We start from the raw sequence: 12444 nt of genomic DNA on the forward strand, positions 1-12444 counted from the left end.
TAAAGACCCAGCGATTTGGGGAGACGTGAGAGGGGAGCGCTCAAATGGCTGAGCTAAAAAAAAAAAGAAAAGAAAAATTTAAATTTTTTTAAAAAAAAACTACACTTTTTTTTTCATCATTGACTTTCTTACCTGAAATGAAAATATATACAAGCTCCTACGATGTTTGGCTCTATAGACTCTTTTTTTTTTTTTAAGTGTTCGGAATTGAATCGTGGAATCCTCAAAACTGCGAACAAACCGATCAATTGGATTCGTTTTCTTGAAAAAAAAAAAAAAACCAAAAAACAGCACCCTCGTCCGAGTTCCCCCGCGGCCGGCCTCGCTGCCCTTGCCCGGTTTTGTTTTCCCGCTTAGCTTTGCCAAACGGGCTTCTTTTGTCTTTTCCCTGTCACTCAGGTTCGTAATAATAATAATAATAATAATAATATTTTAATAATAATTATAATAATTATAATAATCTTAGGGAGAATTAAAGGCGAAAGAAATGAAGAGGAGCCAACGGGGGGCTGGGGGAGCGACGGGGCGGGGCGGGGCGAGGGGGCAGTCTGTGGGGGACAGCCGGGCCGAGCCGAGCCGAGCCGGGCCGGGCCGGCTTCACTCGCTCTCCTCTTTGTCCTGCACCGTGGTGGTGGAATGGTTGTACAGTCCTTGGGCCATGAGGTGAAGGGCCAGGCCGTTCTTGATGCCGGTGGCTTTCTTGATCTTGGCCCGCTTGTTCTGGAACCAGATCTTGATCTGGGACTCGTTGAGGCTCAGCTCCTGGGCCAACGTCTGCCGCCGCTGCTCGGTGATGTAGCGGTTGGCCTGGAACTCCGCTTTGAGTCTCTGCAGCTGCTCGGCGGTGAAGGCCGTGCGCGGCCGCTTGTCCTCCTTCTCGTTCTTCTTCTTCTTCAGCTTCCTCGTTCGGGGACCTACAGCGGGGAGGGGGGGAAGGAGGAGGAGGGGGGATCGTAGGGAGGGAGGGAAGACAGGCACGTACACGAAAGGGAAGCCGGGGGACGGGGTAGGAGAGCCGGGAAGGACACAACGGAGCTGGGTCAGAAACAGGCCAAAAAACCGGAGGCGTCCGAGGGCACCTGAGGGCGGGTTTGGGCCAGGGGTCGCAACCAGGAGGATCGAGGGCTGGGGTCGAAAAGCAGCGCCCCCCCCCTTTGTAAAGGGGACGTCCGGCAACCCTAAACAGGGCCGCGGAGGGGGGTGGGTGGGAGAGGCGGGGGCCGACTGTTTTCCCTTTCAATCCTTCCTCCCCCCCCTCCCACCGCTGAGCTTGGAAAGCCGCCGCTGCCGTCCTCCTCCCCCCCCCCCGTATCCCCGCCGCCGTCCTCCACCGCTACCGCTGCTCGAAGACGGACGGCCTTCCCCCTGTGCTCCCCCCCCAAGAAAATCAAGATACCTCAAAGACGCCCCCCCGCGCGCCATAGCTGGAGGTGCCGCTAAAGAGGGAAAAGGCCAGGGGGGGGGGAGGGAGAGAGAGAGAGAGAGAGAGAGAGAGAGAGAGAGAGAGAGAAGGACAAAGAAAAGGCTGAAACCGGAGGATATTTTGGCCGGGCAATCTAGCGTCCACGCCGGCCGAACTGTAGACTGACCGCTTCACACATCACTCTTTCCGTAGCTGAACAGAGCCAGAGACCTGATACGCAGATGAAGACCTGGTCCAAGCCTGCATTCCCTCCCCCCCCACACACACACACACTTTAAATTGCCTCGAAAAGGCACATGTAGGCCGCGTTTGCATCAAATGGTCGGGCTTTTTTTCCCCTTTAAAAGCCTTCATCACCCCCCAAGTCTCCTCTTTAAAAGCCAAGATGTTTAACTGACATGAAACTGATTAGAAGTGGGGGGGGCGAAAGAAATGAGGCGACCCCACCCATTGATTAGTTGTATCATTCATTCGCACAGAGGAAGAAAGCGAAAAACAGCCGTGGGGGGAAAAAAAAAAGGTTAGGTTGCAGGCGGCGTTTTCTCTCCGGTGCGGCTCCCATTCGGAGGGAATTCCTAGGGGTCTCCCTCCCCAAACACCCTCCCCTCCTTCCCCCCCCCGACCTCCGATCAGATAAGCAGCCCTTCCAGAATTTCAAGGGTTAAAATGAAACGGGGGGGGGAGGCTTCGACGTCATTCCTCTTTTCAGCGGACGCAAAAATAAGGCCGGGTCGAAAATTGGAAAGCTCTAAATGAATGCTGAGGAAGTTCCCCTAAATTAATTTGGCAAGAACTTAAGATAAAGCGATTTTTGTCTAGAAAAAGAAAGAAAGAAAAGAGACCGAAATAGGGATAGACCCAACCGTTGACCATCGGGTAGAGAGGGGCCTGCCCGCTGCAGCCTGAAAACAGAAGCCAGCTCTTTGGGATTAGGAATCTGTTTGACCCAGAGGAGGAGAACAAACAAATAACCTTCCACGTGAAAGCCACCCAAGCAAGCAAGCAAGAAAATGTGGCCTCCCTGTTAAAATTTAGGAAAGAAAGATGCGGGGTGTTGAACGTTTCAACAGAGAAGATTGTAACAAAGCAAATTTTGATTGAGAATCCCCCCAGTTCTACTTCACCAGCACCCGCTTTCTCATTCCAAGCATCAACACCCCCCACCCCCAAATTGTGTCCACCTAAGGACACATTGCCTTGAAATTGCACCAAACTGCGAATTCTGCCTACAGACGTGCAAACACACACACCCCTCGCTGCGGGTATATTTTTAGCTAGTAGAATAAAAGCTGAGAAATTAGGGAAGGGGTCATTTTTATTTGGGGCAGATTTGGCAAATCTGAGATTTTATATTTTAAAATTCCACTTGGAAGTTTCTCTTTTCCTGAATGTTGGCTTTTTTAAAAAAACAAACAAGACCTGGAGTCAGGCACTTCTACTGCCTATAAAAGAATCCAAAGAAACAAAATAGAAACAAAATCCATCCATGCGGATCACCGACAGCAGAGCAAATTGTTCTATATTCCCCCCCTCCCCAATGATTCTGCCTCCCCGTAGTTATGTAGGGAACTTGAAATTTTATTCAGGAAAAGGCGGCCATTTAAAATATGTTAGTTGAGTTGTTAAACTCTCAGGCCAAGAGAGCGTATCATTTCAAAACCCTTCCTTATTTTGCTTCGCTGGAGGGGGAAAAAAAATAGCTAAAAATTGTTTAGACTTTTTTTGGAAAAAAAATGTATTAAAGTACGTTCTTTATCTATTCTCCAAAGTCATAATAAATATTGTAAAGACGCTCCTTAAAAAAAGAAAGAAAAGAAAAGAAAAAAAGTATTTCCTTCGTGTGTGTTTGGGTGTGCGTGTTTTGGGGGCGAAGGTCTTTTACAGTATAAAAGGGAAATTCATTGCTTTTCGATTTCCTCGCTAAACTTCAAGTGAGCTTTTTTTCTTAAGGTTCCGAGGAAAAAATCCCAGATGGAAACATAGTGGGCCTCAAAGTTACAACTCTTGTCTTATTTCGAGTTTGACTAGATAAAAAGGCAACGCTGATATCTATACAGGCGCGTGTTCACGCACGGGCGTTAAGGTACAGGAGGCAAAAACGCAGATGGCTGTACAAATCTGCTTTCCCCTTAAACAAACAAACAAAAAAAAAAACCCAAGGATAACGGCAGATTTCAGATCGATATTTTTCCCAGAGAACCGCCCTCCCCTTCTCCAAACGCACGCCCCCCCCAAAAAAGCTGCTGGAGATGTTGTGTTGGCCTAGTTGGTGAAAGTCGAGAGTCAGATCCTGCCCAGTTGACCTGGAAAACAGATTCTGCCCCTAATTCGGCCTGGTCTCTAAAGAGAGCAGCTGGGAGAACTAAACAGACACCTGCTTAGAGCACGCCGCCTTCGCCTCCACACCGAAAATAAAAATCAAATAAAAGATAGATGTTGGAAAAGGGAAGCGCAGGGCCCGGGAAGGGACAGATTTAACCCTCGCCCCCCAACCCCTCCAGGAAGCCAGGAGTGCCAACAGGTTGGCCTAACCGCGTGAGCGAAGGAGGCCTTCTGCTTTCCGGGGGGGGGGGGCGCAAACATCTTTAAAATCCAGAGCCCGGTCTTGACCAGGCGAAGGCGGCGGCCGCTGGGAAAGGAGGGCTAAAATCCCGCGGTCCTGGCGCGGACGAGATAGTCCTGACAGCTCAATCACTCAATCAACTGGTTTAGTCAATCACAGTGGCTTTTCTACGTTTCCAGGCGCGGGGAGGTGTCAATAGCCGCACGGTCGCGGCGGCGGCGGACTGGATCAATCGCCTTGCGGAAAGGAGCTGGCTGGGGAGCGCCGGAGGAAGGACCCGCCGCTCGAAGGCTTTTTCCCCGGTTCTCCCTCCCTTTGCTCTGGGAAGGGAATCGAGGAAAGCCCCCCTCTCTCTCTCTCTCTCTCTCTCTCTCTCTCTCTCTCTCTCTCTGTGTGTGTGTGTGTGTGTGTGTGTGTCTGTGTGTCTGTGTGTCTGTGTGTGTCCACCCGCCACTCTTTGAGTTGGGGGAACCCCGAGGACAAATAGGGTGGCATTGCTGCCCTGGCGGATGAAGGTGGCCAAGCCACATTAAATGACTGGATATGGGGTCGGGATTACATCTACGAAGAGAAGACCAGACACACACACACACCCCCGAAGCCAAGGCCAGGGGCCTACATTTTGATTTCCGCCACGCCAGGCCTGCCTTGCACCGAGCCTTTTTTTTTTTTTTTTTTTCCCTCTCCTTTCCCTTCGCGCCCCGCACGCTTGCACATCTTCGGCCCTTCAGTTCTTTCGGCCCCTACCGCCTGCCTGGGCCTCCCCCCCCCCCAAAAAAATAATAATCCAGCCTGCTCAAGGTGCAGGTGTCTCATTCAACCCACCGCTCCGCACTAGCCCAGAACTAAGGGCGACCTTTCCTCCGCGCGGAAGAAACAATTCGCCGCCGAAGTCGCCCAACGCGCCTGGCCGATTCTACCAGCTCGACTCGGATCTCCAAAATTGAAAACCTTCCCTTGACTTTACGCACCCGTAACTAGAAAAACGAAGGAAAGAGGCGCCTTTGCTCAAGCCTTCCTTGCTGAAAGAGTCGCCCCAAAATAATAATAATAATAATCAGGATGCAGGGAACGGCCTCTCGAAACGGACACGTTGGCCAGCCCGGGTCCAAAGGCTTTCCGCCGAAGGGTCGCCGTTGCCCGCTTGGGAGAGGCTGCTGGATTCCCAACGACCTCCCCAACTCGGATTGTTCTGCGTTTAGGAGGGAGGTGGAACCTTTTAGGGGAAAGGGCTTCTTCGTTCTAGAGCATAAAGGGTCTTAAAACGGCGGTGTGTGTTGGCGGGGGGGGGGGGAGTGAGGAACAAGACGAGCCAGAAGATAAAACAACCAACCCACAACCTTCCCCCCCCCTCCTTTGCCCGCCTCCCCAGCGGCTGGACTTCCAAAGAATGACTCGGTTCCGTTTCTTTGGAAACCAACCCAACTTCCAGCCAAAACGCAGGCAAAGCGGAACTCCTAACCCAGCCGGAGTGTCAGCGGAGCCCCTGAGGGGGACAACCTTGGGACAAGGACCCCGAGCCTGCTGGGTCCCGCGGCAAGTCCCCGCCCCTCCCCGGCCCCAGATTTGGATCCCGAGGCGGAAGAGGGACAGGAAGGTCACAGGCTGATCGTCCCGAGGGGTGGGGGTGGGGGGGGGGGAGTGGAGAGCGAGGGGAACTGACATGCTTAGCCGAACCAACAATCACCCGAGAGGATAGAAGGGGGGGGAAGGGAAGGGAAGGGGGGGGTGTTGGGTTCTCAAGAGGATTCTTACCCGAGGACGGTCTGTCTGAATACCTAGTGCAGTAAACCCAGGCCGGCCAAACCAGCGGCTGTTGAGAATCGCCGGAGGCCCCCACTCCTCCATTCCCGGAGCCCACGAGGAGGATGGCCGGGTTGGCGTGCTCCCCGTACTTCGCCGGGTTAGTTCCACTCCCTTCCGAGCAGGAGGAGGAGGAGGAAGAGGAGGAGGAGGAGGTGGAAGAGGTGGAGGAGATGGAGGAGGAGGTGGTGGTGGTGGTGGTGGTGGTAGTGGCGGTGGCGGTGGTGGTGGTGGTGGAGGGGGGCTTGGCCGTCCCTACCGCTGCTGCCGCCGCGGCGGGGCTCGCTTTGGAGGCCGTGGAGGAGCTGTCGGGGTTCCCGGGCGAGTCGGCGCTAAGGAGAGAGGAGGCCGGGTGGAGGGGCCTGCCGAGCAGTGAGCTGACATTTTCTCTACCTGAGCTGGCCGCGCGGTCTAGGTCTCTCTCCCGGCCGCCGCCGCCGCCGCCGCTGCCTCCCCCTCCTCCCCCTCCTCCTCCTCCTCCGACCGCCGCAGGGCCGCCGGTCAGGATGAAGAGGTGCTCTTTCTTGCAGCCAAAGTCCGGCCTCAGGATGTTGTCGATGAAAAAGTTGGTGGTGCGGTGCTGCTGTTGCTGCGGGGGCGGCGGCGGGGGCGGCCTCGGCTGCTGCTGCTGCTGCTGCTGCTGCTGGGGGGGCGGAGGCGCCGGCTGCTGCTGCTGCTGTGGCTGCGGCTGGGGCTGGTGCTGGTGGTGCTGGTGGCCGTGGTGGTGGTGGTGCTGGTGGTGGTGCTGGTGGTGCGGGTGATGGGGAAGAGGCACGAGGCAAGGCGCGGCGGGAGACAAGGGAGGGTGGCCGCCGGGAGACACCGGGACGCTCTCGCCGTCGCTCCCGCTGCCGCTGCTCCCGCCGACTGGAGTCGGAGCCGAGTCGCGCTGGCTTTTAGCGTCCGCCTGCTCTTCCATAGTGGGTCGCCAGCTCCGGAGATCGCGGCTCTTGTCTTGGCCCCCCACTTTCCGGGCTCCCCCACCTCGCCAGTCCAGGAGGTGGTGGAGGGGATTCCGGTTCTGAGAATTTTGTTAGGCGGAAAAGGGGGGGAGGCGAAATTGGACGCCCCGGAAAAAAAAAATCCACTTGTTGGTTTAGAGCGGGGTCTAGTAGAGAGAGATATCCGAAGACTCGGGCATTTGGACGGGTTGGCTTTTTTTGCAGTTATCTTATATTTCCAGTCTCGCCCTCTCTCTCCCTCTCCCTCTCATCCCCCCCCTCTCGGAAAAGAGAGAGAGAGAGAGAGATCAAAACAAAACCAGCCCCCCCCAAACTCCGCCCCCTCCCCCAAAGTCCTCACAGTCTACCCATCTTTCTCCAAATGGCGCGGCGTTGGGGTTCCCCAAGTGTCAAGAGTCAGCTTTGCCCATGGATCGGTCTTGGCTGACGCTTTAATCGCCCACTCGCGCGGGCATGTTTTTCTCCCACCTTTCTTCCCCTCTTTTTCCTCCACGTTCCTTTTTTTTTAAAAAAAGGAAAGGAAAGGAAAAGGAAAAGGAAAAAAAGCAAAAAAAAAAAAAAAGCAAAATCTCTGACAGCTCCGATCTTGCAACAAACTCTCCCTAAAAAAATCTCTCAACCACACTTTTTTTTCATTCCAACCGGAAGCACGTGAGGATGGCCCGCACGTGGAAAGAGCCAATGAGCGGCTCCACAATTCTGTGACGCCCCTGACGTCAGCCAATGGGCTGCATTAGAACTTTGCAGCTACATTATCCAAGGGGCTGGCTAATTCAAAGGGAGCGAGAGATTTACGCGTTGCTTGGCGCATCCTCTCCTCCTAGACCGCGCTCCCCGTTCCTGCGTCCCTCCAGCCGAGGATTTTTTTTTTCATCCAGTCATAACTCTCAGCAACCAAATATGAAATAAACGCTACCGAAAACTTTTCCGACTTCCATTAAGACCTTCTCTCTGTGCTGTATTTCTTTCTCTCTTTTTCTTTTGGTCTCTCTAGTGTCAGTTCTAAACCCGGGAAAAGGAATTTGTGATTTTTTTTTTAAAACTCCTTCCTGGTTTTCCATTAAGAAAATGTAAAGGAAAGGATTTGGATCCTTTCTAGGTAGTTTTTTTTCTGAACCAAAAACAAAACCGGACCCTAAACGGGGAAAAAAAAATACATTTTGCTGAGAATAAGTAGCAACATGGCCGGGAGGGGAGGGAGCGAAGTTCCCCGTCTCTAATCGCACCTCTCTCTTTGTGCTTTGCGTCTGCATTCGGGATGGATCCCATATTTGAAATGAATATGCTTGAAAAACCCAAGATCCAAGAGTTGTTGTCCAAACGGATTTTTAAAAAGACCACTTCGAGCTAGCTTTGGCCCCAAAGCCTGCGCTTTCCAGTTGCACTGGTCTGAAAGGGGAAATTGCCGTGGGATCTCTGGAACGCCGTTGCTCAGATCTAACTTCCTTGCTTTGGCAGGTGTCTCCCACAAGGCTGGTGCCTCGAGCGAAGTGGCTTTTCTTCCTGCCGTAGGGAAGTAGTAGGGGCTGCGGGGATCTGGGCTGATTTGGTAGTGCTTTGGACACCCACTTTTCTCTAGTCCGAAGACACCGGTTAACCCTTTCCTTCTTTCCTGAGAGGTGGGCAACTTCTCCCACAGCGTTTTCACACGTGAACAGGGGGATGGATGCACGGGAGAAGCAGCCAGCGAGTTGCGTCGGGTTAAAATGTAAGGGGTTCTTAGCCAAAACGGCTAGTAGTGCAAGAATCCAACGGTGGTCGGCTGCTTAGTTCACTCGAGAGGGAGCTGCCATTTTTGCTCCCCTCACTCACTCACTCACACACACACACACACACACACACACACACACACACACACGAAAAGTCACGGCTAGCAGTAACATCCACACTAGGCCTTCTGCAATTTGCCTAAGGCTCGGAGAGACCGCATCGGCCTGGGGTTGGTTGTGAATATAGGTCGTTTTCCTAGTGTTTGCGGGAGGGTTATCCTACTCCCTCGAGCCCATTCTCTCACCTACACGCAAATGCACGCTTAAGCTCCGAAAGGCTGCAGTGTCGCGAAATACCACAATGGTGGGTTTTGAGCGGAGGGTGACTGGGGAGGATTTCTTGGGCCCCCGGAGCTACTGTTTTCGCTGCAGGGTCGGTGCCCACGCCGGTTACAGGTGCTCCTGCGGACCGACAACCTGCGACCCCGTTCGCCACGGAGCGGAGGGTCGGGATGCCCCTACTCGGCATCACCTGGATCGGTCGTTACTCTCTCTTTCGCTCCGCTCCCCGATTCCTTCTTTTTCTTTTAAAGGTGGGTTTGTATATAGATTTTTTTTTGAAAGGCTGACAAATCGGATCGTTTCAAGAGAGCCCGGGTTTAAAATGGGATGCCTGCGATTCCCCCCGCAGCCGCCCAAAGGACGGATTCTCTTTTCTTAACAAGTCAAGGAATCGCCTTTGTTCCTTATTCATTGCATTCTCGGGTCTGGCTAAAGGAGGGAAGCTTTAAATCGCGCCTTTAGCCCAGAAAGGCCCAGTTTTGCAACAAACTTCAAAAGCGACCATTACAGATCGGCTGCTAAGTGGCACAAGAGAATCAACACATCACGCACACGCCGAAATTAAACGACTGTTGAACATCTGGCCATTCACATTCCTCTCGTTGAGTTTCCCCTCCCTTTTCCAAAATCGGGCTTTATTTATATTTTAGTTCGCAAAAACAGAGGAGGAGGACGAGGAAAAAAAAAATGAAATCTTTATCCCAAAAGCGAGCCTGGGTACTTAATTAAATTCTAATTAGGACACTATCAATATCCCATTTAGCGGCGTCGCCTTTGTGTGCCTCCGTCCCTTTCAGAGCCGTAAATGGGGGTCCGCCGCCTTATCTCGCCTGCAAAGAGACGCCTTGAGAAGGACCGCGAAAGATAATTTATAGGTTTTAATTACTCTTCATTCCGCCTGATCAGCTTGGCGTTCATCAGAAGACGGCGAATAAAACCTGGTCAAAAAGCACTGTCACTATTCCCTGGCACAGCGCTTAATCAAAGTAAGCAGGGCCCCTATTACACGCTGCGCGCCTCTCCACGTAATTTCCCAGCTGCTGATAAAGCTGGTTGAATAATGCTGCAGTCCTTCGGAGACACCATTTACAGAAATGACTTTATTGACGGCTTAACGTCGGTAATTCATTTTACCTTTCATGGAGTGGGAGCCCGGATTTGTTACAGTAATGGGATGATAAATGCGCTGGCGGGCCCATAGTTTTGATTAGGTGCTGGGGCGCGCGCGCACGTGCACCCGCCAACCAGCGCGCGCGCACCCGCCATCCCGAAATGGGCCAAAAATTGGAGAGCTAGAGAGCTGGGGAAAGAGAATCGGGAAAGGAAAGGAAAGGAAAGGAAAGGAAAGGAAAGGAAAGGCAAGGAAAGGAAAGGGCTTCTCACCTCAATGGTTGTAATACTTCACACCCAAAAAGAAATAGATTCATGTACATTGCATTATATGTTGATTTATATGTGTTGTATTAATTAAAATATTGCCAAATTTGAAGCAGCCAGAGAGTTGACGGAAGGAAGGAAGGAAGGAAGGAAGGAAGGAAGGAAGGAAGGAAGGAAGGAAGGAAGGAAGGAAGGAAGGAAGGAAGAAGGAAGGAAGGAAGGAAGGAAGGAAGGAACAAGGGAGGGAGGGAGGGAGGGAGGGAAGGAAGGAAGGAGGGAAGGAAAGAAGGAAGGAGGGAAGGAAGGAAGGAGGGAGGGAGGGAAGGAAGGAGGGAAGGAAGGAAGGAAGGAAGGAAGGAAGGAAGGAAGGAAGGAAGGAAGGAAGGAAGGAAGGAAGGAAGGAAGGAAGGAAGAGTTCTCTTACCTTTGTGGTTGCGATCCGAAAAGAAATAGCTCAGATTCGTCGGGGGGGGGGGTCAGTTAAAGGGCCTTGCCGATTTCAAGGGAGACCGCAGCCTTTGCAGCGTTTAGGTTGTTGCTGGACCAGCTGAAGGGGAAAAAGAGGCTCCAAGCCGAGAGAGGGCCCGGCCTTTCCCTTTTCGGCTCCTGCAGTTTGACTCGACTCTCCCCCTCTCCTCGCGTAAGGTCCTTGCTAAGGAGCTCGACCCAGTGAAGCGCGAAGGCTCCCGTGCAGCAGCAGCCCAAAGTTGCCGCTTGGCATTTCGGACGGCCTCCTCTGTCTGGCTGCCGCGGCCGCCGCTATTCTTAGAGTGTCAAATCGTTTCCACTCCAGTCGCAGAAAACGAGTCGGAGTCTCTCTGTGACCGTGAGCGTCCAAAAGCCAAAAGCGGGAGAGAAGTGTAAGAAAAGCCAAGAAAACGCAAGCGTGGAAATGAAAAATCCTTCTCTTTTCTTGGGTTCTTCCTCCGCTTCTCTCTGGGGATATTGTTGTTGTTGTTGTTGTTGTTGTTGTTGTTGTTGTTGTTGTTGTTATTCCTTCACATCATTACCACCATTATTACTATTTTAAGCATACATTCCCAAAACGAAATATAAGATAAACTGCATTTGCACGGGCCGAGTATTTGAAAGTTGGCACAGTCTAAACTTTGAGAGGAGGGCACGTGTGTGTGCGCGCGTTTGTGTTTGTGTGGTCTTCATATATTCAGGCCCTGGGGTAGGTAGGGGGTCATAGGCGTGTGTTTTATAGATATTAGATATTTGGATAAGTTGACCTCCTTTCCCTACCACGCTCCTTCAAACCCCGTCCCGAGGGGATCCCCCTGCCGGGATCCGGGATCTCCCCCGCAGGCTTCCCTCGACCTGAGTTGCTACCGGGGCGACCTTGTCAAACGCTGCCCTTTTGCTACTACCCCAGTTGCTTCCGTTCCGGGCAGGATGTATATTGCTCTCTTTAATGTACACGCTGATAATCCTGTTTCTGGGGCCAGATCAGATCTCCTTGGGGCCTTTGGTGAAGGACATAAATGAGCTGTTGCAACACAATAGGTTGCGTCCTTCCTACAGGGACCGGCTGACCAGAGGTTTTTGTTGCAAGTGAATGCGAATAGATTTCTCTTACAAGTGCGGCATTATGATTATGAGCGCGAAGGTCAGACTATACATTCCGGGTCCCCAAAGCCTATAGACCCTGTGAAGTGCACGGAGATCTCGCGTCATTGTACCTGACAGTCCTCTCAATGGACTAATTCAATTAGCGCGGGGAGGGGGGCTGGGGGAGGGGAAGGCGGTCTTCATTTCAAAAAAAGCAAGAGGAGGGGGGAGGAGGGGGCGGGCATCCTTGGCAACATCTTCTTTTTCGGACGGGGGGGGGGTGCGAGGTTTGCAGGTCCCTGCCGGGAAAAGAATTGGACTGCTGGACTTCGGGGTGTAAGAGACGCCCCCCCCCCGACTCCCAACAGAAGCCCCAATACACCTCCAAACACACCTCCAGCGCAATACCCTCCTAAGCCACCAGTAGCAGTTCCCGTCCGCCGGCCTTCTCCCATTCCCACCCCCATCACCCACCCCCCCAAGGAAAGGCGAAGAGAAGGCCGGCTCTTTGGGAGCACCGCCTGGAAACGGAGGGCTCTCGCGAGGCGCTTGAAACTTGGGCATCTGCCTTGGGGGGGGGGGGGAGGGAGAAGAGGGACTTGGGGACGATTTTGTCCCGAACCGCTGAACTCGAGGGGTACCGGACTTCCACGGGACGGAGATGCTAGCGGTTTTGAAGGAGAGATTTCTCCCAAAACTGCTCGAATTCGC

General features: G+C 52.8%; 1 protein-coding gene across 2 annotated transcripts; it reads right to left on the reverse strand.

Annotated features, from left to right (window-relative positions):
- Positions 1-515: 515 nt before the first annotated feature.
- Positions 516-6839, reverse strand: EN1 (engrailed homeobox 1). Of its 2 annotated transcripts, XM_039355712.1 has the most exons (3): positions 6029-6839; positions 5742-5911; positions 516-914 (listed from the first exon to the last, which is right to left on the reverse strand). In XM_039355712.1, exons 1-3 carry the CDS (start codon positions 6706-6708, stop codon positions 598-600), a joined length of 1167 nt encoding a protein of 388 aa, XP_039211646.1. In that variant the 5' UTR covers positions 6709-6839; the 3' UTR covers positions 516-597. The 2 variants fall into 2 exon arrangements, with proteins under 2 accessions (XP_039211646.1, XP_039211645.1); XM_039355711.1 differs by lacking the exon at positions 5742-5911 and having other exon boundaries at positions 6183-6839.
- Between the last annotated feature and the right edge of the window lie 5605 nt (positions 6840-12444).

This window comes from Crotalus tigris, unplaced genomic scaffold (assembly GCF_016545835.1).
Source record: "Crotalus tigris isolate CLP2741 ecotype Arizona unplaced genomic scaffold, ASM1654583v1 scf7180000018737.1251358, whole genome shotgun sequence".
Lineage (NCBI taxonomy): Eukaryota > Metazoa > Chordata > Lepidosauria > Squamata > Viperidae > Crotalus > Crotalus tigris.

What these genes read in the sequence shown, in the direction of transcription:
- EN1 (XM_039355712.1), bottom strand. Translation starts at nt 6,708, where the DNA reads ATGGAAGAGCAGGCGGACGCTAAAAGCCAGCGCGACTCGGCTCCGACT. An exon ending in GTAGGGACGGCCAAGCCCCC is followed by an intron (nt 5,912 to 6,028) that starts CTCCACCACCAC and finishes CTCCTCCTCCTG; the next exon opens with CTCGGAAGGGAGTGGAACTA. An exon ending in TTCAGACAGACCGTCCTCGG is followed by an intron (nt 915 to 5,741) that starts GTAAGAATCCTC and finishes TCCCCGCTGTAG; the next exon opens with GTCCCCGAACGAGGAAGCTG.